This window comes from Vidua chalybeata, chromosome 31 (genome assembly GCF_026979565.1).
Source record: "Vidua chalybeata isolate OUT-0048 chromosome 31, bVidCha1 merged haplotype, whole genome shotgun sequence".
NCBI lineage: Eukaryota > Metazoa > Chordata > Aves > Passeriformes > Viduidae > Vidua > Vidua chalybeata.
The window spans coordinates 844,729-869,610 of record NC_071560.1 but is presented as its reverse complement, the minus strand read 5'-3'; the positions used below and the strand labels follow the sequence as shown (position 1 = coordinate 869,610).

At 54.1% G+C, this 24,882-nt stretch overlaps 3 protein-coding genes across 7 annotated transcripts in view; 2 read left to right on the top strand and 1 right to left on the bottom strand.

Moving 5' to 3' along the window:
* The first annotated feature begins 657 nt into the window (after nt 1–657).
* Nucleotides 658–16,529, top strand: FLOT1 (flotillin 1). Of its 3 annotated transcripts, XM_053967827.1 has the most exons (13): nt 658–799; nt 1,368–1,443; nt 1,525–1,615; nt 3,104–3,247; nt 4,862–4,981; nt 5,489–5,584; nt 6,123–6,275; nt 6,598–6,779; nt 8,063–8,108; nt 8,934–9,071; nt 10,045–10,200; nt 11,060–11,145; nt 16,299–16,529. In XM_053967827.1, exons 1-13 carry the CDS (start codon nt 757–759, stop codon nt 16,522–16,524), a joined length of 1,557 nt encoding a protein of 518 aa, XP_053823802.1. In that variant the 5' UTR covers nt 658–756; the 3' UTR covers nt 16,525–16,529. The 3 variants fall into 3 exon arrangements, with proteins under 3 accessions (XP_053823802.1, XP_053823800.1, XP_053823801.1); XM_053967825.1 differs by lacking the exon at nt 16,299–16,529 and having other exon boundaries at nt 11,060–11,672; XM_053967826.1 differs by lacking the exons at nt 3,104–3,247; nt 16,299–16,529 and having other exon boundaries at nt 11,060–11,672.
* LOC128801730 (tubulin beta chain) overlaps nt 12,503–24,882 on the bottom strand; it is a 22,543-nt gene continuing 10,163 nt past the window's right edge. For both annotated transcript variants that reach the window (XM_053967811.1, XM_053967812.1), the window contains exons 2-5: nt 23,408–23,528; nt 19,004–19,112; nt 16,795–16,905; nt 12,503–14,958 (exon numbers count right to left, since the gene is read on the bottom strand). In XM_053967811.1, coding sequence (XP_053823786.1) covers nt 13,901–14,958; nt 16,795–16,905; nt 19,004–19,112; nt 23,408–23,528 — 1,399 coding nt within the window. In that variant the 3' untranslated portion in view covers nt 12,503–13,900. The remainder of the gene's footprint in view (nt 14,959–16,794; nt 16,906–19,003; nt 19,113–23,407; nt 23,529–24,882) is intronic.
* Nucleotides 23,486–24,882, top strand: part of MDC1 (mediator of DNA damage checkpoint 1) — a 10,553-nt gene continuing 9,156 nt past the window's right edge. For both annotated transcript variants that reach the window (XM_053967752.1, XM_053967751.1), the window contains exon 1: nt 23,486–23,926. In XM_053967752.1, the coding sequence (XP_053823727.1) occupies nt 23,913–23,926 (14 nt within the window). In that variant the 5' untranslated portion in view covers nt 23,486–23,912. The remainder of the gene's footprint in view (nt 23,927–24,882) is intronic.

The window sequence follows — 24,882 nt, the reverse complement described above, 5'->3', positions numbered from 1 at the left end:
ATCGTGGCCATGAGATGACCATGAAGTGATAATGACATGATCATGAGATGACCATTACAGTGAGATGACCCTGAGCATAAGATGATGGTGATCAGGAAATGACTATGACCATGAGATGGCCATTCCCATGAGATGATCATGACAATGAGATGACCATGAGATGACCATGACACCACCATGGGCATGAAATGATGAAGGCCTTGAGATGACCATGACTGTGACCATGACAGGATCTTGACCAAGAGGTGACCGTGAGATGACCGCAGCACACCGTGGCTATGTGGTGATCAAGACCACGAGATGATCATGACACAGCCATGGCTGTGAGATGACCATAATACGATTATGGCCATGAGTTGACCCTGGGATGATCATGAGCTGACCATGAGCTGACCACGACCCGGCCATGGTCTGGAGCTCCCCAGACCCCGTCACTGCCCTCATCTCCAGGTTCATCCCGAACTGAAATTGTTCATTTCCCATGGATAATACGGAAATCTGAGCAGGGCGCAGCCAATGGAGCGCCGGGAAATCAGGGACGTCACAAGTTGCCAGGCAGAACAAGCCTCCCCTTCCCGCCCTTGGCGCGGCAGCCAATGGGAAACTGCGTCTTTGGTGACGTCACAGCGCTAATGCGGAAGTGGCGATCGCGGGGGCTGCCGGGATCGGGGCGGCGGTCGCGGATCGCGATCGATCCCGATCGGCCCCGATCGATCCCCATCGATCCCCATCGATCCCCGGCTCTCCCCTGCCAAGATGTTCTTCACCTGCGGCCCCAACGAGGCAATGGTGGTGTCGGGTGAGTTCGGGGGGCCCGGGGGCTCCTGGGGACCCCCAAAAACTCCCGGGAACGCCCAAAATCCCCCAAAACTCCCGGAAACCCCCAGAATCCTCCCTAAAACTCCCGGGAATCCCCCGAATTCCCTCCAAAACCCTCCCGGGATCCCCCAGGATCCTCCCCCTCAAAATTTCCTGGGAACCCCTCAAATCCCCCAAAGTTTCCAAGGAATCCCCAGAATCCCCCAAAACTCCCGGAAAGCCCCAAAATCCCCCCAAAACCCTACAGGGAACCCCCCCCAAAAGTCCTGGGAAGTCCTCCAGGACCCCCAAACCCACCCTGGGACACCTTGGACCCCTCCCAACCCCCCCAAACCTCTTCAGGGACCTCCCAAACCCCTCCGCGAGGGTCCCCCCATCCATTCCCCCCTGCACGGGACTCCTGGGGACCCCTCCCCAAATTTTCCCCCCTGTTCCCCCCGCCAAAAAACCCTGGAGGTCTCCCCCAAACCCCTCCCCGTGATTCTTGGGGGTGTCCCTAGTTCCTCCCCGGGGTTTTGGGGTCCCCCTCAGCTCTCGGTGCCCCCCAGGTTTCTGCCGCAGCCCCCCGGTGATGGTGGCCGGGGGCCGGGTGTTGGTGATCCCCTGCCTGCAGCAGATCCAGCGGTGAGGAGGGGCCAGGGGGTTTTTTTGGGGGTTCAGGGGGGATCCCCTGAGATTTGGGGTGACCCCCCCCGGCCCCCCCAGGATCTCGCTGAACACGCTGACGCTGCCCGTGCGCAGTGAGAAGGTTTACACCCGCCACGGGGTGCCCATCTCCGTCACCGGCATTGCCCAGGTAACCCCGGAACGCCCCAAAACCCCCCCCAAAGTACCACCAAAAATACCCCAAAACCACCCCAAAAATAGTCCCAAAAATCCTCTCCCGGATTCCCAAAAATCTCCCATCAGAACCGCCAAAAATCGCCTAAAAATCCTCCAAAAATCCCTTCTTGGACTGCCAAAAATCCCTCCCTTGGCTCCCAAAAGTCCCTCCTCAGAATCCCCATAAATCCCTTCCTGGACACCCAAAAACCCCTAGAAAATCTCCTATCGGAACTCCAAAAATCCCCTCCTGGACCCACAAAAATCCCCCAGCAGAACCCCCAAAAATACACTCAGGACCCCCCAAAATCCCCACTGGGATCCCCAAAATGTCCCTCGGAACCCCCAACCCTCCCTGGACCCCAACAGCCCACTGGGACCTCAAACACCCCATTCGGAACCCCCAAAAATCCATTCAGAACCCCCAAAATCACTTTGAGAACCCCAAAAATTCCTCTCAGGACCCCCAGAATTCCCCCAGGACCCCCATAATCCCCCCTGGAACTCCAAATATCCTACACAGGTACCCTCAAAAACCCCTCGGGACCCCAAAACCCACACTGAACCCCAGAAATCTCCTTGGAACCCCCAAAAATGCTCCAGGACCCCGAAATCATCTCCTGGGCCCCCAAATCCCCCCCGGGGCTCCCCTGCCCAAACCAACCAGGGTGGTGTTGCCCTTTTAATGAAGGTTGTGGTGGGGCCCACCTAAGAGCATTCTTAAAGTGGCAATGGTAGCAGGACGTGCAAAACAAAGCAGGGAGTCGGGGCAGGGGAGGAGCCCTTTAAAGAGGGTTTGGAGTGGTGGGGCCCCACCGGAAACATTTAAAGGGGTAAGAGCGCTCCTAAAAAGGACATTTAGAAGTGGGGAATCCCTTGAAAGGAGCTCGAAGTTTTGGAGATCCCTAAACTGCTGGGATGGGAGGGGGAATGCTTCTTAAAAAGGGGCTTGGACTGGTGGAGACCAAAAAAATCCTTAAGAGGGGAAAAACCCTTAAAAAACTCTTAAAAACCCTTTAAGAACACATTAAAAACCTTACAAACTCTTTAAACACCCTTAAAAACCCTTAAAAAACTAAAAGGGTTTGTGATGGGGCAGCCACCTTAAATCCTCCTTAAAAGAGTCAAGGTCCAATCCTTAAAGGGTCTTGGGGTGGTGGGGACACCAAAATCCCACTGGGGCGTCTTGACCTGCCTTAAAAGGGGGTTTTGTTGGTGGGGACTCTTTTAAGAGGGATAAGACCCCCCCCCCAAAAATGGGCTGGGGGTGGTGGGGACCTCTAAACCCCCTCCAAGAGGACGAGACCCCTTAAAATGGCACTGCCCTGGTGGTCCCCACCCTGTCAAGCAACCAGCCTCTTAAAAGGGCAATGCCACATCTGCACCTTAAAGGGGTCGTGCCGATTTTGGGGGGTGCCAGGGGTGGCTGGGGGGTCACCAGGTGATCCCAGCCCCCCCTCAGGTGAAGATCCAGGGACAGAACAAGGAGATGCTGGCGGCCGCCTGCCAGATGTTCCTGGGCAAGTCAGAGAGTGAGATCGGCCAGATCGCCCTGGAGACACTGGAGGGCCACCAACGTGCCATCATGGCCCACATGACCGTGGAGGTGGGGCTGGGGGGAGCCACGCCCATTTGGGGAAGCCACGCCCATCCCAGGACAGCCCTACCCACTTGGGAGCCAACCGCATGCTCCCCACTTGGGATAAGATGCGGCTCTTTTAAGAAATCCCAGATCTCAGAAGCCACGCCCCTGAGGTGGCCATGCCCACCTGGATGGACACACCCCCTCAGGGACAAGTGACCATTTCTTTTTGGGGTAGTATCTGGCCCTTTAAGAGACCTCTCCCCCATTTGACCCATAAGCTCCACACCTTGAAAAGCCCACCCCTGGAGGAGGCCACACCCACTGGTGAAGCCATATCCAGAAGATGCCATTCTTTTGTTAAAGCCCCGCCCACCAGCACAAGATCCTCCTTCCCTGGCTCCACCCCCTCTAAAGCCACACCTGCAACTGCCCCACCCCTGCCCTAAGCCTCGCCTCCCTTCTAGGCCCTATCCCAGTGTAAGCCCCACCCCATCTCAAAGCCACACCCACCAGACTCCACCCCATAACTTAAGTCACAGCCCCAGGTCAAGCCACGCCCCTGCCTTAATCTGACCCCACCCCTTAGTTTAGGCCATGCCCACCCGGCTCCACCCAGTACAAACCACACCCATGGCCCCACCCCTTACTAAAGCCACACCCACCTAGCACCACCTCCTGGTTCAAGACACGCCTGTTTTGAGTCAAGCCATGCCCCCTAAGTGGAGCCATTTCCCCCACTCAACCCTTGGGTCAAGCCATGCCCACCTGGTCCCACCCCTTGGTCAAGCCACGCCCCTTTGGCTCATTCCAGGCCGCAAAGCCTCAAGCCACACCCCCAAACCTAAGCCATGCCCACCTGGCTCCACCCCTTCATTCAAGCCATGCCCATTTGTACCTAGCCACACCCACTGGCTCAAACCACGCCCACCTAGCTCCACACCTCTGTAGAAGCCACACCCCCCAAGCAAAGCCATAATCACCTGGCTCCATGCATTTTCCCAAAGCCACACCCACTTGGCTCAAGCTACATCCCACCTGAAGCCACCACACCCCACTGTGTTTAAGCCACACCCACAGGACCAAGCACCGCCCCTGAGATAAAAGCCACACCCCCAGGACAAAGCCTCGCCCATCTGGCACCACTCATTACCTCAAGCACCGCCCCCTGGATAAGCCACGCCCACCAGTCCTGTGCCCTTTCTTTGTTACGCCCACCTTATTTTGTCCCTGCCCCTTTGATCTCCGCCCCACTAAGCCCCACCCAATTTGAGCCCCAAGCTGCTTAGACCTGCCCCATTTGAGCCCCACCCTGCTAAACCCCACCCCTCTGGGCCACACCCTACTAATCCTCACCCAACTTGAGCCTTACCTTACTGAGCCCTTCTCCCTCGAGCCCTGCACTGCTAAGCCCCACCTAACTGGATTCCCACCCCTTTGGGCTCTGTCCTACTAAACCCCGCCCCTTTCAGCCCCACTAAGCCCCACCCACTTGAGCCCACCCCTCTAAGCCCTGCCCCACTCAGCCCCACTTTGCTGAGCCCTGCCCAATTTAAACTGTATTCTCAGGCCCTGCCCAGCTAAGCCCCACCCCTATTTGAGCCCCGCCCCACTAAGCCCCACCCCGGCCCCGCCCAGGAGATCTACAAGGACCGGCAGAAGTTCTCGGATCAGGTTTTCCGTGTGGCCTCGTCCGACCTGGTGAACATGGGCATCTCCGTGGTCAGCTACACCCTCAAGGACGTGCACGATGAGCAGGTGACACACCTGGCACACCTGGGCACACCTGGGGACACCTGGGCATGGCTGGGGACACCTGGAGATACACCTGGGAGACTCCTGAGCTATTGCTGGGAGCACCTGGGCACAGCTGGGCACACTTGGGGCACAACCGAGACACACTCAGGACACCCCTGGGACACAGTTGGAGACGCCCAGGGACAAGATGGCAACATTTGGGACACACCTGGGCACAGCTGGGAGAGGTGGGAGGGCCTAAGACACACCTGGGATTTGTCTGGGGGGGATGGGGTGACAGAGGTGTGACACAGGTGTGACAGGGAGGTGACACAGGTGTCCCTGTGCAGGATTATCTGTGCTCCCTTAGGAAGGGCCACATGGTGCAGGTGTGGGGGTGACACGGGGATGACACAGCTGTGACAGAGAGGTGATATGGGCATGACACAGGTGACACAGGGGTGACGTAGGTGTGACAAGGAGGTGATATGGGTGTGACACAGGTGTGACACAGGTGTCCCTGTGCAGGATTACCTGCGCTCCCTCGGCAAGGGCCGCACGGCGCAGGTGCAGCGCGACGCCCGTGTGGGAGAGGCCGAGGCCAAACGCGACGCTGGGATCCGCGTGAGTGACACTGGGGACACCGGGGGACACACCTGGGGACATTGGCAACATGCCTGGGGACATACCTGGGAACACTGGGGATATTGGGAACACTTGGGGACACCTGGGGGAAGCTGGGTCATCCCCCCAATATTCCCAGTGCTTTCCAGTGCTCTCCCTGTGGCCACCAGTTCATCCCAGTGCTCCCAGTACCCCCAACAGCCCCAGTACCCCCTTCCCCAGTGCCCTCCCAGTCCCTCCCAGTGCCCCAGTACTCTCCCAGTACCCCACTAATCCTACTCCAGCACCTCCCAGTCCTTGTCCAGCCCCTCCCCGTACGCTCAGTACCCCAGTCCCTCACAGTGCTCCCAGTGCCCTTTTAGTTCCATTCCAGTTCCTCCCAGTCTCTCCCAGTACTCGCAGTACTCCCATCCCCCAAACTGCCCCAACACCCCAAGTGCACCCAGTGCTCCCAGTACCCCATTCCCCAGTCCTTCCCAGTTCCATCTCTGTCTCTCCCAGTCCATTCCAGTCCCTGCCAGTGCCGCTGTCCCTGCAGGAGGCGCGGGCGCGGCAGGAGCAGGTGTCGGCACAGCTGCTGAGCGAGGAGGCCACGGCACGAGCCCAGCGTGACTTCCAGGTGGCCCAGGCTGAGTGTGATGGAGCCGTCAGTGCCCGCAGGGCCACGGCTGAGCTGGCATTCCAGCTGCAGGTGAGGTCACACCTAGTCAGGTAACACACCTGGGACAGGTAACAAACACACCTGGGAGAGGTAATAAACACACCTGGGGAGGCTGGAATGGGACCTGGGAGCTCACCTGGAGAACCTGGGACCCCTCCAGAACACCTGGAACCTCCAAATCCTGGGGTTTCCTCCCAAATTCGGGTCTCTTGGGTCACCTGGGACCCCTTCAGGCCACCTGAGCTCCCCCTAGAAACACCTGGGCCTCTGCATGTTGTCACTTGTCCCTGTGTCACTCCCCTGATGGATTTGTGACCTGTCCCTGTGTCCCCTGTCCCCGTGTCCCCTGCAGGCGGCCCGGTCCCAGCAGGCCATCGCGGCGCAGCGCGGGGAGGTGGCGCTGGTGGAGCGGGCACAGCGGGTGCAGCTGCAGGAGCAGGAGGTTGGGCGGCGCCGCCAGGAGCTCGAGGCCACCGTGCGCAAACCAGCCGAGGCCGAGCGCTACCGGCTGGAGCGGCTGGCTGAGGCACAGCGGTGAGACACCGCCCCTTTAAGGGAGGCCACACCCCTCCGGGGATGAACCATGCCCTCCTATGCTTGGGTGTAGTGGTGTTTTGGGGGTGCCCCACGCATTGCCCTTTTAAGAGAAGTGTTGTCCTTTTAAGAAGCAATACCCTCACTGTGGTGGGTCCCACCAGTTTGAGTGGAGTCGTTGCTCCTTTAAAAGAAGCCGTGCCCCATAAAGGGAGTCACACACCTGGTGGACCCCACCAGTAAAGTTGAAGCCATTGCCCCTTTAAGAAGGAACCACGCCCTCACCCAGTCAGGCCCAGTAGCAGTTTGGAGGGTCTCACCCACTGCCCTTTTAAGGGAAGTGTTGCCCTTTCAAGGAGAAGCCACACCCTCACCTTGGTGGATCTCACCATTTTGGTAGGGGCATTGCCCTTTTAAGGCAGATGTTACCCCTTTTAGTGGGTCCCACCTGTAAAGGTAAAGCTGTTGTCCCTTTAAGGGAAGTGCTGCACTGTTAAGACAAAACCATGCCCCCTCCCAGTGAGTCGTGATCCTGTTTTTGGGAGGTACCACCAGTTTGGGTAGAGCCATGGCTCCTTTAAGAGAAGTGTTGTCTTTTAAGGAAAAGCCATAACCAACCATGGTGGGTCCCATCTGTTTGGGTAGAGCCATGGCTCCTTTAAGAGAAGCCCTACCTGTTACAGTGAGTCCTATTCCTGGTGGGTCCCTCCCTAAAGATGAAGCCATTGCCCCTTTAAGAAAGAGCCACACCCTCTCCCAGGCAGCTGTGGCGGAGTTTTGGTTGGTTCCACCAGTCTGGGGAGAGCTGTTGCCCCTTTAAGACAGGTGATGCTGCTTTAAGGGGAAGCCACACTTTCACTGTGGCGGGTCACGCAAGTTTGTGTGAAGCCATTGCCCCTTTAAAGATAAGCCCCACCCCTTGAGGAGAGCCACACTCTCACTATGGTGGGTCCCACAACTTTGGGTAAAGCTGTGGCCCTTTTAAGGGAAGACACACCCCTTGAGCGAGAAGCCACGCCTCCCAGTCAGCCCCCATCATACCTTGGTGGGCCCCACCAGTCTGTTTTCTAACCATGACCCCTTTAAGAGACACATTGCCCCACCTGGGTGCTGCCATTGCCCTTTTAAGACACACAGTTGCCCCTTCTAAGAGAAGCTGCGCCCCCTTCAAATAAACCATACTCCTACCCTGATGGGCCCACACATTTTTCAGCACTGCCCCTTTAAGAGTGGCATTGCCCCTTTAAGAGCAGCCCCGCCCCCTGACTTGGTGCCCCCTACAGGATGCAGGTGCTGCTGCAGGCAGAGGCTGAGGCCGAGACCCTCAAGGTGAGTCCCGAGGGGTTTGGGGGGTCCTGAGAGATTTTGGGGGTCCAAATCTGGGAATTTTTGGGTTCTCTGGGGGATTTTTGGCTCTCCCAGAATTTCAGGGGGTCCGGATCCTGTTTTGGGGTTCCCAATCCCTTTTTTAGGTTTCTCAATCCCATCTTCAGGGGTCCTGCCCCCACTTTCCAGGGCCCCTATCTTGTTTTGGGGTTCCGAATCCCATTTCATGTCCCTGATCCCATTTTGGGTCCCCAACCCCGTTTCCAATGTCCCTGATTCCATGTTGATGTCCCCAATCCCATGTCCAATGTCCCCAATCCTGTTCCTGGGTCCTCCATCCTGTTTTGGGTCCCCGATCCTGTTTTGGGTCCCTGATCCTGTGTCGGTGTCCTTGATTCTGTTCCTGGGTTCCTGATCCCGTTTTGGGTCCCCAGTCCCATTTCAGGTTCCTGATCCTGTGTTGGTGTCCTTGATCCCGTTTAGGGTCCCCTGTCCTGTTCCTGGGTCCCTGCTCCCATTTCTGATATCCCCAGTCCCATTTCGGGTCCCCCCATCCTGTTTTGGGTCCCCAGTCCTGCGTCAGTGTCCCCAATCCCATTTTGGGTTCTTGATCCCATTTTGTGTTCCCGATCCCGTGTTGGGTCCCTGATCCTGTTTCAGGTCCCGATCCCATTCCTGGGGCTCTGTCCCCATTTTTGGGTTCCTGATCCCGTTTTTGGGGTTCTGTCCCCATTTCATGTCCCCACTCTTGTTTCCAATGTTCCCAATCCCATTTCCGATGTCCCCAATCCCATTCTGGTGTTCCCATCCCATTTCGTGTCCCCACAGGTGACGGGTGCTGCCCGTGCCGCGGCCGTGGCCTCTCGTGCCCGCGCCGAGGCCGCGGCGGCCGCAGCCAAGGCCGAGGCCTTCGGGCAGTTCCAGGACGCGGCCGTGGTGGATCTGGTGCTGCAGAGGCTGCCCCAGGTGGGGACACCTGGGGACTGTTTGGTGACACTTTGCAGACACTTGGGAACACTTTGGGGGTGTTTTGGGGACACTTGGGAACACTGGGGACACTCTGAGGATGTTTTGGGGACATTTGGGGATATTTCCGGAATGTTTTGCAGACATTTGGGGACACTTTGGGGATATTTTGGGGACAATTTGGGGATGTTTTGGGGACACTTGGAGACACTTTGTGCATATTCTGGGAACATTTGGGGACACTTTGAAGATGTTCTGGGGACACCTGGGGATATTTTAGGGATCCTGGATCGGGGCTGATTTTGGGATCCCTGATGTGCAGCTGATTTGGGGCTGATTTGGGAATCCCCAGCCTGGGGCTGACTTTGGGATCCCGAATTTGGGGCTGATTTGGGGATCCCTGACTTTGGGATTCCTGATTTTGGGGCTGATTTGGGGATCCCTGATGTGGGGCTGATTTTGGGGCTGAATTTGGGCTGATTTGGGGATCCCCGGTTGCGGGCTGATTTGGAGATCCCTGATTTTGGGATCCTTGATTTGGGGATCCCTGATTTTTGAATACTTGACTTAGGGCTGATTTAGGGCTGATTTTGGGATCCCTGATTTGGGGCTCCCTGGTTTGGGGCTGATTTGGGGATCCCTGCTTGGGGGCTGATTTGGGGATCCCAGATTTTGGAGATCCCTGATTTGGGGGTGATTTTGGGATCCCTAATTTGGGGCTGATTTGGGGATCCCTGATTTTGGGATCCTTGACTTGGGGCTGATTTGGAGCTCCCCGGTTTGGGGATGATTTGGGGATCCCTGCTTGGGGGCTGATTTGGGGATCCCTGATTTTGGGATCCTTGACTTGGGGCTGATTTGGAGCTCCCCGGTTTGGGGATGATTTGGGGATCCCTGCTTGGGGGCTGATTTGGGGATCCCTGATTTTGGGATCCCCGGTTTGGGGCTGATTTGGGATCCCGTTTGGGGACAGGTGGCCGAGGCGGTGGCGCAGCCGCTGCTGGGGATGCGCCGGGTGACGCTCGTGGGCGGCTCCGGGGCCGTCGGGGTGGCCAAAATCCCCTCGGAAATCCTGGACTTGGTCACGCGGCTGCCGGGGGCCGTGGGGGCGCTGGCCAGGGGCTCCCAGGTGAGCTGGGGGGAGTTTGGGGGATTTGGGGGGGGTCCCGGGGGGGGAGGTTTGGGGGGAATTTGGTAGTCCCAGGTGAACTGGGGGGAATTTGCAGGGTCCCAGGGGGGATTTGGGGGAATCACAGGTGTATTTTGGGGTGAATTTGGAGGATTTTGGGCGGTCCCAGGAGGGATTTGGGGGGAATTGAGTGGATTTTTGGTTCCCAGGTGAACTTTGGGGGAATTCAGGGGGATTTGGGGTCCCGGGGGGGGTTGGGGCTCCCAGGTGGGCTTGGGGGATTCAGGGGGCTTGGGGGTGAATTTTGGGGGTCCCAGGTGGAGTTTGGAGCACCCCAGGTGAATTTTGAGATGATTTTGGGGTGAATTTGGGGGATTTTGGGTGGTCCTGGATGGGGTTTGGGGAGTCCCAGGTGAGTCTGGAGAATCCCAGAAGAATTTTGGGGGGTCCCAGATGGAATTTTGGGTGATTTTGGGGGATCCTGGATGGTTTTAGGGAGTCCCAGATGGAGTTTTGGGGGTCACAGATGAGACCTGGGGTGAATGTTGGGGGTCCCAGATGGATTTTAGACTGAATTTGGAGGATCTGGGGGGTCCTGGAGGGATTTCTGGGGGTCCTCGATGGATTTTGGAGGTCCCAGGTGAGTCTGGGGAATCCGGGGAGGATTTTGGGGTCCCAGGTGAGGTTTGGGGGTCCCAGATGGATTTTGGGGTGAATTTGGGGGATTTTGGGGGGCCCTGGATGGGTTTGGGCGTCCCACGTGAGATTTGGGCTGAACTTTGAGGATTCTGGGGACATTTGGGGTCCCCTCAGGGGAGGTGACACCTCCAGGTCCCCCGTCCCCGCTTTGTCCCCTCAGGTGACCCCAACGGAGCCCGAGGGTGGCGCCAGAGCCACTGAAACATCCCCGAATGTCCCCAAAGTGTCCCCAAATGCCCCCAGAGTGTCCCTGAGTGCCACCCCCCAGTGACACCAAAGTGTCCCCAAAGTGTCCCAAAGTGCCACCACCCCCCCAGAGCCACTGGGACCCTGCTGTGTCCCCAAAGTGCCACCCAAGTGCCACCACCTCCCGTCCCTGAAGTGCCACCAGTGTCTCCTGAGGCCCCTAAGGTGCCACCGGCCCCAAAATCCCTTTGTCCCCTAAGTGCCACCATGCCTTGCATGTCCCCAAAGTGCCACTGATGCGGCGTGTGCCCCCCGTGTCCCCAAAGTGCCACCCCCAATGTCATCATGTCCCCGAAGTGTCCCTGTCCCTGAGTTGCCACCTTGTTCCCAAAGTGTCCTGAAGTGTCACCACCCTCTGGTGTCACTTTGTCCCTAAAGTGCCATGCCCAAATGCCATCATGTCCCTGAAATGTCCCACAAGTGACACCCCCAAATGTCACCATGTTCTAAGTGTCCCCAAGGTGCCACCTTGTCCCCAAAGTGCCACCACTGCAGTGCCATGTCAATAAAGTGTGTCCTAAGTGTCACCACTCTCAGTCTCCCCAAAGTGCCACTACCCCCAGTGTTACCATGTCAATAGTGTCCCCAAGGTGCCACCACAGCAGTGTCCCTGTGTCCTTTATATGCAACCACCCCCGCAGTGTCCCCAAGGTACCACTGTGTCCCCAAAGTGTCCCCCAAGTGCCACCATCTTCCCTTTCATCATGTCCCAAATGTGTCCCCAGTGTGCCACCACCCCAGTGTCCCCATACCCTGTAAGTGCCACCTTGTCCCAAAGGTGTCCCCAGCCAGTGACATTCCTGTGCTGTCACTACTGGGGCCACTGAGGGGCAACTGGGGACCCCAAAGGGACACGGGGACGCCCTGGGGACATTGGGGGGGGGGGGGGGGGCACCGAAGGGGACATAGATGCCCCAGGTGACATCAGGGACCCCTCAGAGTAACCCCAGGTGACAACGGGGACCCTAAAGAGGGACACAGGTGACATTGGGGACCCTTGGGGGGGACATGGGGACCTCCAAGGTGACCTGAGACCCCTTCCAGGGGACATTGGGACCTCCAGGTCACAGAGGTAACAATTGGAGACCTTCAGCTGGGGACACAAGGACACCCCAGGTGACAGCGAGACCCTTCAAGTGACACAGGGACTCCCAAGATAGACATGGGGACCTCCAGGTGACCCTGAAGTGACACTGGAACCCCTCAGGTGACCCCAAAGTGATGCCCAGGTGACACTGGGGACTCTCAGGAGGGAACACAGGGACCCCCTCAGGTGGCCTTAAAGTGACCCCAGGACGCAGCAGGTGACACTGGGGACCCTCAGGTGACCCAGAGGTGACACAGGTGACACCCATGGTGGCTTTTCCATCCCGAGTTTATTCCGGACCCGGGGGCGACTTTTCAATATGAAAAACGAAAGAAACGGGAAAAAAAACAAAAAACATCCAAAAATGGGAGAGAGCGACCGGACACTGGGAACGGCGACGGAATCGGGAAAAATGGACAGAAATGGGGAAAAATGAACAAAAAATTGTTAAAAAATTCATTAAAATTGTGAATATGAAGCCAAAAGGAGGAAAAATGGTTAAAATAATGACCGAGCAAAAATAGGGAAAAATCAACCAAAAACTGGGAGAAAGGACCCAAAAGTTGGAAAAAAGGAATGGAATTGGGCTGAGAGCAACCAAAAATGGGAAATAAAAGAGCAAAAATTGGAAAAAAAAAAACTAAAAATAGGGGAAACTAACCAAAAATGAGGAAAAATGGGTGAAAATTCAGAGAGACTGAAACAGGGAAAAAGGAGCAAAATAAACTGAAAAAGGGAAAAAATGACAAAAACATGGAAAGTAATAAAAAAGGGGGGGAAAAAAACAAAAAAAATGGGAAAAATGAACAGAATTTGGGAAAAGTTACAAAATATGGAGAAAATGGAGTCAGAGTGGGGGAGGAGGGGACAGGAGGCCGCGGTGGCAGCGGGGGAGGGGCAGAGGTGACGATGATGATGATGGTCAGCAACTCTTCCATGATGAGACTTAAGGTCAAAAAACTCTTGGAGGCTCTTCCATGATGAAGACGATGAAGGTCAAGGGTTTTTCAAGGACCACGATGAAGACCAGGAGCTCCTGGAGGCTCTGCGAGGAGGATGATGAAGGCTGGAGACTCCTTGACAATGATGAACCTTGGGGTTCCTTCAACGATCATGGAGGTTGATCAGGATTGGAGACTTCAACGATGATGAAGACTGCACTCTTCAAGAATGACCATGATGAAGGTCGGGGACTGTGAGGGCAACGCTGAAGGCTGGGGGCTCTTCAAAGATGATGATGAAGGTTGGTAACTCTTCAATGCTGATGAAAATTGGGAACTCTTCAAGGATGAAGATGACAGAAGTTGGAAGGTCTGACCATGATCAAGATTGGACACTCTGCAAGGATGACAAAGGCCAAGGACTCACTGATGATGATGAAGGTTGGAAACTCTTCAAAGATGGTGAAGCCTGGGGACTCTGAGTACAATGCTGAAGGCTGGGGACTCTTCCAGGATGACGATGATGAAGGTTGAGGACCTTGAGGACAACGCTGAAGGTCGGGTGGGGACTCTGCTGCCGCCGATGACCAGGGCCAACACTGACGATGATGAAGGACAATGATGATGACACCAAAGGCGCCGCCCACTGGTTGACGCCTCTCTGGGACAACACACCGGGAAGGGGAGGAGCAACACTGCCGAGGACCACGACCTCCAGAGAAACCCCTCAGGCCTCCTCTTCGGCCTCCTCGCCGAAATCCTCCTCCTCCTCGGCCGTGGCGTCCTGGTACTGCTGGTACTCGGACACGAGGTCGTTCATGTTGCTCTCGGCCTCAGTGAACTCCATCTCGTCCATGCCCTCACCCGTGTACCAGTGCAGGAAGGCCTTGCGCCGGAACATGGCCGTGAACTGCTCCGAGATGCGCTTGAAGAGCTCCTGGATGGCCGTGCTGTTGCCAATGAAGGTGACGGCCATCTTGAGGCCGCGCGGTGGGATGTCGCACACGGCTGTCTTCACGTTGTTGGGGATCCACTCCACGAAGTAGGAGCTGTTCTTGTTCTGCACGTTCAGCATCTGCTCGTCCACCTCCTTCATGGACATGCGCCCACGGAAAACGGCGGCCACCGTCAGGTAGCGGCCGTGCCGCGGGTCGCAGGCGGCCATCATGTTCTTGGCGTCGAAGACCTGCTGGGTGAGCTCAGGCACGGTGAGGGCGCGGTACTGCTGGCTGCCCCGCGAGGTCAGCGGCGCGAAGCCAGGCATGAAGAAGTGCAGCCGTGGGAAGGGCACCATGTTGACGGCCAGCTTGCGCAGGTCGGCATTGAGCTGGCCGGGGAAGCGCAGGCAGGTGGTGACGCCGCTCATGGTGGCCGACACCAGGTGGTTGAGGTCGCCGTAGGTGGGTGTGGTCAGCTTGAGGGTGCGGAAGCAGATGTCGTAGAGCGCCTCGTTGTCGATGCAGTAGGTCTCGTCCGTGTTCTCCACCAGCTGGTGCACGGACAGCGTGGCATTGTAGGGCTCCACCACCGTGTCCGACACCTTGGGGGACGGCACCACGCTGAAGGTGTTCATGATGCGGTCGGGGTACTCCTCGCGGATCTTGGAGATGAGCAGCGTGCCCATGCCCGAGCCGGTGCCGCCGCCCAGGGAATGGGTCAGCTGGAAGCCCTGCAGGCAGTCGCAGCTCTCGGCCTCCTTGCGCACCACGTCCAGCACCGAGTCCACCAGCTCGGCACCCTCCGTGTAGTGACCCTTGGCCCAGTTGTTGCCGGCACCGCTTTGGCCTGGAAAAGGGACGGAAGGGTTGGGTTGGGGTCTTCAAACCACTTTTGAGAACCTTTACACCACCTTTGGAGACCTTTAAACCACCTTTAATAACTTCAAGAACCTTAAAACCACCTTGGAGAGCCTCAAAATCACCTTTGAGAACCTTTGAACCAGACTTGAGCATCTTTGGGGACCCTCAATCCAACCCTGCTGACCTTGAGGACCCTTTAATCACCTTTGGGGATGATAAGCACCTCCATTCCCACCTCGAGAAAGCTCAAGCTGCCTTGGGGATCTTCAAACCATCTTTGGGGACCTTTGAGGCAACTTTGAGGATGACCCCTGCCCGCCCCCCCCCCCCCCTCAGCTCGGCCCCTTCCTGTGGTGACCCTTGGCCTGGGGGAGACACGGAGGGGTTGGGCTGGGGTCATCAAACCACCTCTGGAGACCCTCAAACCAATGCTGGGGTCCTTGAAGACTCTCAAAATATTTTTGGGAACCTTGAAAAACCTTTAATCACCTCTGGAGATCTTCAGAATAATGCTGAAAACCTTGGGGGCCCTCAAACCATTTCTGAGGTCCTTCAAAGCATTTCTGATGACCTTGGGCAACTCTTCACCACCTTTGGGACCTTCCTCCCACCCTTGGGGACCTTCAACCCCACCCTGGGGATCCTCAAGGACCTTAACTCCACCTTGGGGACACTTGGGGACTCTCAAACCCATCTTTGGGGATCTTGGGGTTTCATCCCTACCTTGGGGACACCTGCGGATCTCTTAATTTACCTTGGAAGAACACTTGGGGACCTTCATGCCACCCTTGGGGATGGCTCAACTCCACCCTGGGGACAACTTAGGGATCCTCAGCTCCCTCTTTAGGACCTTCAGCCCTACCCTGGGGACACCTGAGGACCTTGAAACCTTGGGGGGACACCCGCAGATCTTCATCCCACTTTGGGGACCTTCAACCTTTATCTTTGGGGACACTTGGAGACCTTCATGCCACTCTTGGGACCTCCAACCCCACCATGGGGACACCTGGGGACCTTGATCTCTGCTTTGGGGTCCTGCCATCCATTGAGGCCACCACCTGCTGTCCCAGGGGTGTTCCTACATGTCCTGAATGTCCCCAGCTGCCCCAAATATTGCTGTGTGTCCCCAAGTGCATCCTGAAATGAACCTGATGTCCCTCCAGAGTCCCCAAGTGTTACCCAAATACCTAGAGGTGTCCCTAATGTCCCTCAGCAGCCCCCAGGTGTCCCCAAGATGCCCCCAGGACCTCCAGGCACATCCCAAAATGTCCCCAGGTGTGCCCCAGGTGTCCGCAGCTGTCCTTGCCATGTGCTGAGAGTCCCCAGGTGTCTCGACCATCCCCAGATGTCCCTCAGGAGCCCCCAAATGTCTCCAGGTGCATCCCAGCTGTCCTCAGGCATACCCAAGATGTCCCCAAGTGTGCCTGAAGGTGTCTCCAGATGTCCTCAATGTCCCAGAAGCCTCCAGGTGTGTCCCAGATGTCGCCAGGTGCATCCCAGATGTCCCCAAGCACGTCCCAAATGTCCCCAAGTGTGCCCCCAGATGTCCTAGGTGTGTCCCAGGTGTCCCCAAGTGTGCCCAGGAGTCTCCCAGTTGTGTCCCCAGATGTGCTCCCAGGTGTCCCCTCAGGTATCCCCAGGTGCACCCTCAGGTGTCCCCAGGCATGCCCAAGGTGCCCCCAGGTATCCCCCCAGGTGTGTCCCAGGTGTCCCCAAGTGTGTTCAACTGTCCCCAAGAGCCCCCAGGTGTCTCAGATGTGCCCCCAGATGTCTCCAGGTATGTCCCAGGTGTCCCCAAGCATGTTCTAGGAGTGTCACTCACCGAAGACGAAGTTGTCGGGCCGGAAGATCTGCCCGAAGGGGCCAGAGCGCACCGAGTCCATGGTGCCGGGCTCCAGGTCCACCAGGATGGCCCTGGGCACGTATTTACCCCCTGGGAGGGACCAAAAACAGGGAAATTCACCCCAAAACTACCCAGAGTCACCCCAAAACCACCAGCATGGCCCTGGGCACCGATTTACCCCCTGGGGAGTGACCAAAACCCAGAGAATTCAACCCAAAACCAAAAGAGTCACCCCAAAACCACCCAGAATTAACCCAAAACCACTCAGAATCACCCTAAAAACACCCAAATCACCCTATAAACACCTGGAATTACCCCAAAACCCCTGGATATACCCCCAAATCATTCAGAATTCTCCCAAAACCACCCAGAATTACCTCAAGACTGTTCCAAATCACCCCCAAACCAGCTCGAATTATCCCAGAAACACCCAAAACTGCCCAGAATTCCCCCAAAACATCCACAATTACCTCAAAACCACCAAAATTACCCCAAAACTACCTGGAATCGCAGAGTTAACCCAGAAATCCCAAAAACTGCCCCAGAAAAATCCAAAATAGCTCCCAAAATATCCCAAGTTACCCCAAATAACACCAAAATCACCCCAAAAATACCAGAAATGTCCCAAATCACCCCAAAATACCTGGAGTGACACCCCAAAAAAGTCAAAATCACCCCCAAAGACAGAGAATTACCCCATAAATATCTGTAATCGCCCCAAAACCACCCCTAAAACATCCACAATCACCCCAAAACCATCCCAGGTGGGGCATTCACAAAATTACCCCGGATCACCTGGAATCAACCCCAAACCCACTCAAAACCCAGAAAAATCCCTCCAAAAGTCTCTCCAAACCCACCTAAAATCAACCTCAGAACACCCAGAATTACTCAAAAATGCTTAAAATCATCCCAAAATCTTTTAAAGTCACCTCAAACCGACTTCTCACCAAGCCTAAAATATTCAAAATCTCTCAAAAATACACAAAACTGCCCCAGAACACCCCAAAATGAACTAAAACCAATCCAGACCCCCTAAACCTCAACCCTACAGCACCCCCAAAAGGCCCAAAATCCACCCCAAAACCACCCCTAATAACCTAAAACAACCAAAACCTCCCAAATTGACCCCAAAAGGTCTCAATTCACCCCAAAACCAGCTGTAATGTAATGACCTAAAACATCCCAAATCACCCCAAATCCTCCCAAATCCATCCCAAACCAGCCCCAAATGCCCCAGTGTACTCCAAAATTCCCCAATAACCCCAGAAGTGTCAAATTCACCCAGAATTCCCCAAAAACTCCCCCAGAACAGCCCAAAATGGGACATGGAGAGGACAAAGTGACAACAGACAGGTGGCACTGGGGGGGACATCAGGAACAGGATGGGGGTCCTAGGGGACAAGTGACACAGAGGGGTGACAATGGACAGGTGACACAGGGTGGGCGGGGACACTGGGGACAGGGTGGGGGGGGGTCACAGGGGACAAGTGACACCATGGGGACAAGTTGGAGGTCACAGGGGACAGGGTGACACTGGGAGGGAACAGGATGCAGTGACACTGAGGGTTGTCACAGAACTGGGGGTGACACTGGGAGGGGGTCACAGAATGACACAGGAGGTGGCAATGGACAGCTGACACCAGGGCATCCCCAGGATTGAAGGTGACAGGGGGACACTCTAAGGTGACAGTGGACAAATGACACTGAGGGGTGACACTGGGAGGTGACAGGACAAGGTGACTCCACTGGCCTGACAAAGGAGGAGGTGGCACTCAGGAACACAGGAGATGAGGTGATACAGGGCACGGACAAGGTGACACTGGGGGGTGACAGCAGGACAGACAAAGGTGACACTGAGGGGGAACCATGGGGACACAGTGACATGGTGATGACAAAGTGATATCAGGGGGGTGACACTGGGGACAGGGTGAAAATGGGGAGGATGAGGTGACATGAGGGGGTGACAAAAAAACCTGTGGGAGTGACAAAATGACACTGTAAGTGAAAAAATGACATCAGAAAGAGGAGGCAAACAAAAGACAGTGACACTGGGGGTTGTGACAAGTGCAACCAAGTGCCACCCACCACTAATGAGTGACACAATGAGGGGGGGGAAGGGCAGAGGAGCTCCAGGGGCTGTAGCAGCTGTCCCCAAGTGCCACCAGCTGTCCCCACGTGTCCCCACCTGTGGCCTCGTTGTAGTAGACACTGATGCGGTCCAGCTGCAGGTCGCTGTCCCCATGGTAGGTGCCCGTGGGGTCGATGCCGTGTTCGTCACTGATCACCTCCCAGAACTGTGGGGACAAGTGGACAGCTTGGGGACAGCTCAGAGATAGCCCAGGAGAGGGTTCGGGGCAAAACATTGAGGATTTGGGGAAAAAACCCGGAGGTTTTGGGAAAGAAAATGGGGATTTTGGAGGAAAAGGTGGGTTGTGGGTGTGGTCAGGAGTTGAAGGGGCAGGACCAGCTGGGCCACGCCCACTTTGTGACAACTGGGACCTGATTTGGGGGAAAAAAGAGGATTTGGAGGAGAAAAAATTGGGATCTTAGGGGTAAAAATGGGGATTTTGAGATGAGAAATGGGGGTTTGGGAGTTAAAGGGGTGGGGCATGAGGAGGGGTGGGGTCAGCTGGGCCATGCCCACCCCAGACTCAATTTTGAGGAAAAAATTTAGAATTTTAAGGTGGGAAATGGGGGTTGTAGAAGGGGTAAAAGGAGGTTGGGGGCGTGGCCAAGGGTCAAAGATGGTGGGGCTTAAGGAGGGAGTGGGGTCAGTTGAGCCACAGACATAATTTTAAGAAAAAAAGAGTTTTAGAGAGAAAAAACAAACAAACAAACAAACAAACAAACAGTGATTCTGGGGATAAAAATGGGGATTTCAGGGTAGGAAATGGGGGTTGTGGGTGTGACTGCGGTTAAGGGGTGGAGCTCAAGGAGGGATGAGGGCAGCTGGACCATGCCCACTTTTAGTGACCTCATTTTAGTGGAAAAAAATGAGGATTTGGGGCTAAAAAAAAAAATCAGGAATTTTGGTGTAAGAATCAAGGACTGTATGGCAGGAAACGGCAGCTGAAGAGCATCAAAATATCTAGATTTTGAGAAAAAAATATTAGGACTTAAAAGGAAATTGGGGGCATGGTCTGGGTTAAAGGGGTGTGGGAGGCAGGCCACGCCCATTTTGGGACACCCAGAATTTATTTTGGGGATAAAAACGGGGATTTTGATACCTTATAGAAAGAACAAGATGTAAACCTGGCCATGCTCATCTCCCCTAGGCAGCGTTTTTGGGGAAAAACTGAAGGATTTAGAGATTTAAATGAATTTGGGAGTGTAGCCAAGTGAGGCACGGGATCCACAAGACTTCCCCCACAGACAGGACCACTTTTCGGTTGAAAAATTGGGATTTTTGGAGCCTTTAAAATAAATTTAGGCTGTGGTCAGGTCCCAAAAGGGTGCGGCTACAACCCAAAGACACTCCAGGACCCTTTTTGGGGGGGAAAAAGGCGATTTTCAGGATTTTTTGGGGGGTTTTGGAGGCGTGGGGGCGGGCAGTGGGCGGAGCTCTGTGAGGGAGGGGGCGTGGCCAAGGCAGCTCGGCCCCGCTCCATAAAAAGGGCGGGAACGCGGGAAAATGGCGGCAAATCGTTCAAATTCAAATCAACACCTCCAAAATCGGTTTTTTGCACCCAAAATCGGCTTCTCTGTGACCCAAAATCAGGATTTTTATACCCAAATTCAGCTCCAAGTTTTGTAGTTGAAGGTGAAATTCTACAAATGTGGGGGTTTGGGGTTAAAATGGGCCGGTGGGGGCGGGGGGGAACAACGCAGCGTGAGGGGAAAATGAGGTGAAAAAGGGCAATTTTGGAGTTAAAGATGAGAAATGCGGGAAAAAAAGGGGATTTTGGGACTCTGGAGAAAGAATGGGGCTAAAAAATTAATTTGGGTTAAAACCTGGTAATTTTTGGATTGTAAATTTAAAAAAAGAGGTAAAAAATGGTGATCTGAAATAAAAATGGTAGTTTTGGCATGAGGGAGAAATGCACTTTAAAACCCACAATTTTTGGGTCCGAGAAGAAAAAAGGGCTTAAAAATATTAATTTTGGAAATGAGACAGGAAACAGGATTAGAAACCAGTGATATGAAGTAAAAAATGAAGAGAAAACGGGCTTTAAAAGGCTGAATTTGGAAATGAGAAGATGAATTTTAGAGGGTTGTGAGCGAAAATAGGCTAAAAATGAAGTGATTTTGGGGCTGCTGAGATAAATAGGATAAAAAAGAGCAGTTTCAGGGAATGTAGGAAAAAACTAGCTCCAAAAAATGTTAATTTGGGGTAAAAAAAGGGTATTTTGGACAATGAGAAAGAAAGTGAGTTTGAAAAGATCTAATTCAGAATATTCAGCATTTTGGGCAAAAAATCTGCATTTTGGAGCCTTGGGAAACACAGGGTTAAATATTACAATTTTTGAGGAAAAATGGGGGTTTGTAATTGAAATTGAGATTTTAGTGACACGAATATGGATTATGCGGGAGAAAGAATATTTAAAGGTAAAAATTGCAAATTTTGGGGTGAAAAAAATGCAGATTTGGGGCTAAACCACCATTTTTGACAGCAAATTTGACCTTTTAAATACCAGTATTTTCTGTACAGTACAAAAAACGTTTTTGGGCCTCAAAATCGCAATTTTGGTTCAAAACCTCCTTCCCAGAGCTAAAAAAAAAATGCTTTTTAGAGTTATAAATTCCAATTTGAGGCGTTTTGGAGAACAAAGATTTCGGTGTGCGGCAGAAAATGGAAATGTTCATTTAGGGGGCAAGAAATGCAGTCTGCGGACACAAAGAGACGGGTCTGGGGCTGAAAAGGGTAAAAAAGGACAGTTAAAGAAAAAAATGAAATATGGGGTTAAAAGCAGCCGTTTTGGGGCTGAAATGAATATTCAGGGGGGAAAAGGGATTTCTGAAACAGCAAAATGACAAGACGATGTGAACAATTGCAAATTCCGAGGCCTAAAACAATGCTTTTTTGGGCAAAAATCACCAGTTTGTGCTTAAAAAAGAAAATTAAATAAAACCCGTCCATTTTGGAGGAAAAGTAATTTTGGGGTTAAAAAAAAAAGAAAAAAAAAAGCCGATTTGTGAGCACAAAGCTGCAATTCTTCTCCGATCCTCCATTTTGGGGCTGGAAACCTCCATTTTGGGGCTGGGAACTCCCCATGAGCTGCAGAAAATCCAGATTTTAACCCAAAATCAGCTTCTAGGAAATAAACCCATCCCTTTATTCTCCTCAAAACTCCCCGTTTTGGGGATAGGAATTTTGATTTTGCAGCGAAATCTTGTTTTGTAAAACAACGACGCTGAGCTGGAGTTCTGAAACTCCATTTTGGGGCTGGGAAAAAGAAAAAAGAAAATGTTTTGGGGCCAAAAAGCTGCATTTTGGCAGCCAAAAAACCTAATCAATGAAAGAAAACCAGTTACTTAAGTCCAAAGCGTTAGCATTTTAAGAACTGAAGTATCTTTTTTTGGAGAAGAAAATAATCCATTTCAGCGGTAAAAAGGGCATTTCAGGGAAGAAAGCTGATTCAAGGGAAGAAAAACATTAATTTTAGGAATGACTATTACAATTTAAAGACCTAAAATCCACATCTAAGGAATAAAAAAACCTTTTTCTTGGTCATAAAATAGCGCGGTTTAGAGGAAGCTTAAAAATCTTCGTTTTGCGGATTAAAAAAAAAATCTCATTTTGGAACAGAAAATGGGAACACGCCTCTTATTTAGAGGCTAAAAACCTTTATTGCGGGTATTAAGCTGCTTTTTCATGGGTTAAATCCTCCCATTCTCGGGTCTGACCCCTCGGGGCGACACGCCCCGTTTGGGGGTCAAAAATCTTCATTTTAGGGCACAAAATCCACATTTTTGATGTAAATTGGGAGTTCTGCCGTGAAAATAGCGGATTTTAGGGACGAAAATACCTAATTAGGGGGTGAAAACAACCGATTTCAGTCTGAAAAAGTAGCATTTAAAGTAAAATGTTAAAAAAAGCCAAACCAATCATGTTTTAAATTTAATTATGAATATGTTGCGGTGAAAAAATAAATTCTGGGGCTGAATCCTTTAATTTCGGAATTCTTCGCCGCCATTTTGGCGCCTTCCCTGCCCATTCTCGGCTGGACCCCCTCAATTTCGGGCAAAATGCGGCATTCTCAGCCAAACCTACGAAAAAGTAATTTAAACTGGGAAAAAATAATGATTTTTCCCTCAAAACACCCCAAAAAAGGCGATTTTGGAGGCGAATTTGCCGCGGTTCGGGGCCACCGCCCTGAGCCGCCATTTTGCGGCCGCGTGTGGGGGGAGCGCGCTCGGCCACCGAAAATCTTCATTTAGTAACAAAATCTCTCCATTTTCACCCCAAATCCGCCCCATTGAGCACTGCCCCCTTCCCTCACAGGTGCTTCTGCGGCGGAAAAGCGGCAATTTTGGGGTAATATCGCCCTGCTTTGGGTCACCCTTTGTCTTGGCGCGCGGAGGGTGGGGAGGCTCTTAAAGGGGCCACGCCGCCGCGGCGGGGGATGGAGGCGGGGCCCGCCGCGCTCACCTTGGCGCCGATCTGGTTGCCGCATTGGCCCGCCTGGATGTGGACGATCTCCCTCATGGCGGCGGCGGAGTCTGGCGGGGGAGCTCGGGCCCAACCGGACGGCGCGGAGGCGCTCGGAAAACTGAATTAAAAAACGTAAAGAGGCGGCGCGGACCCTTTAAGAGCGGAGCAAAGGCGCGAGCGCAACAGCGGTGAAAATGGCGGCAGCCGCGGCCCCGCGCGCGCTCATATAGGACAAAGCCGCGGTTCCCATTGGTCGGCACCGCCCCTTTCCATCCTTCTATTGGTCAATCTCGTTGTCAGTCCAGCTCTCTGCTCTCCAATTGGTCTACAACCTCTCTTAAGCCCCGCCCACCGACGCTCCGGCGCTCTCGGAGGACCTCCCCTCCCCGTCTCTGTGGTCTGGCGATGATCGACATGCATAGCAGCCATTGGGAAGAGCGGATGGGCGTTGGCGCGCAGAAGGAGAGGCCAATGGGAGCGCTGGGGGCGGGGCCCGTCGGTGATGGCGCGGGAGGGGTGAGCGGGAGGGGAGCCGCTTTTGGGGGTCCCTGAGGGAAATTTGGGGGGATTTGGGGTCCGTGGGTGATCTGGGGGCTCCTGGAGGGATTTAGGGGTCTCAGCGGGGGTTGGAGCGCTCCTAGTGAGGACTTTGGCCCTCGGGGGCAGTTTTGGGGCATTTCCTGAGGGAGATTGGGGAGGGGTTCTGGCGGGGATTGGAGGATCCTGAGGAAAGTTTGGGCTCTCTGAGGGATGTTTGGGGCTTGGTTTGGAAATTTGGGGTTCCAGAGAGAAATTTGGGGGTTCCTGAGGGGATTTGTGGGTCCCTGAGGGAGGTTGGGTGTTCCTAAGGGAAGTTTGGGATCCATGAGGGGAGTTGGGGGTTCCGTGAGGGAATCTGGGGTTCCTGAGGGAAGTTTGGTCTCTCTGAGGGGGTTGAAGGGTTTGGGGCGCCCCTGCTGGGGATTGGGGTTTCTGTGAGGGGATTTCAGGTTCCTGAGGGAGGTTTGTGGTCTCTGAGGGAAATTTGGGGTGCATGACAGGGATTGGGGTTTCTGCGAGGGAATTTCAGGTTCCTGAGGGAGGTTTGTGGTCTCTGAGGGAAATTTGGGGTGCATGACAGGGATTGGAGGTTCTATGAGGGAATTTGGGGTTTCTGAAGGGGGGTTGGGGTTCTTGAGGGACGTTTGGGAGTTCTGTGAGGGGAGTTGGGGAATCCATGAGGGAATTTGGGCTGCCTGAGGGGCTTTGGGGGTTCTGTGAGAGAATTTGAGGTTCCTAAGGGGGGACTGGGAGTCCACGGGGGGATTTTGGGTCTTTTGGGTGCAGTTTTGGGGCATCCTTGTGGGATTTTGGATCATTTGGGTGCAGCCTTTGGAGTTTTGGGGGGTCCCTGCATTTGTTTAGGTCTTTTTGGAGCAGTTTGGGGGGTCCCAGGCAGGGCTTTTGGGGCCTCTGGGGTGGCTTGGGTCCTT

Bases quoted from the DNA above. Each gene is read 5' to 3' on its own strand.
- FLOT1 (XM_053967827.1), top strand. From the start codon at position 757: ATGTTCTTCACCTGCGGCCCCAACGAGGCAATGGTGGTGTCGG. The intron at 1,616-3,103 runs GTAACCCCGGAA...GCCCCCCCTCAG, and splicing joins CCGTCACCGGCATTGCCCAG to GTGAAGATCCAGGGACAGAA. The intron at 4,982-5,488 runs GTGACACACCTG...GTCCCTGTGCAG, and splicing joins AGGACGTGCACGATGAGCAG to GATTACCTGCGCTCCCTCGG.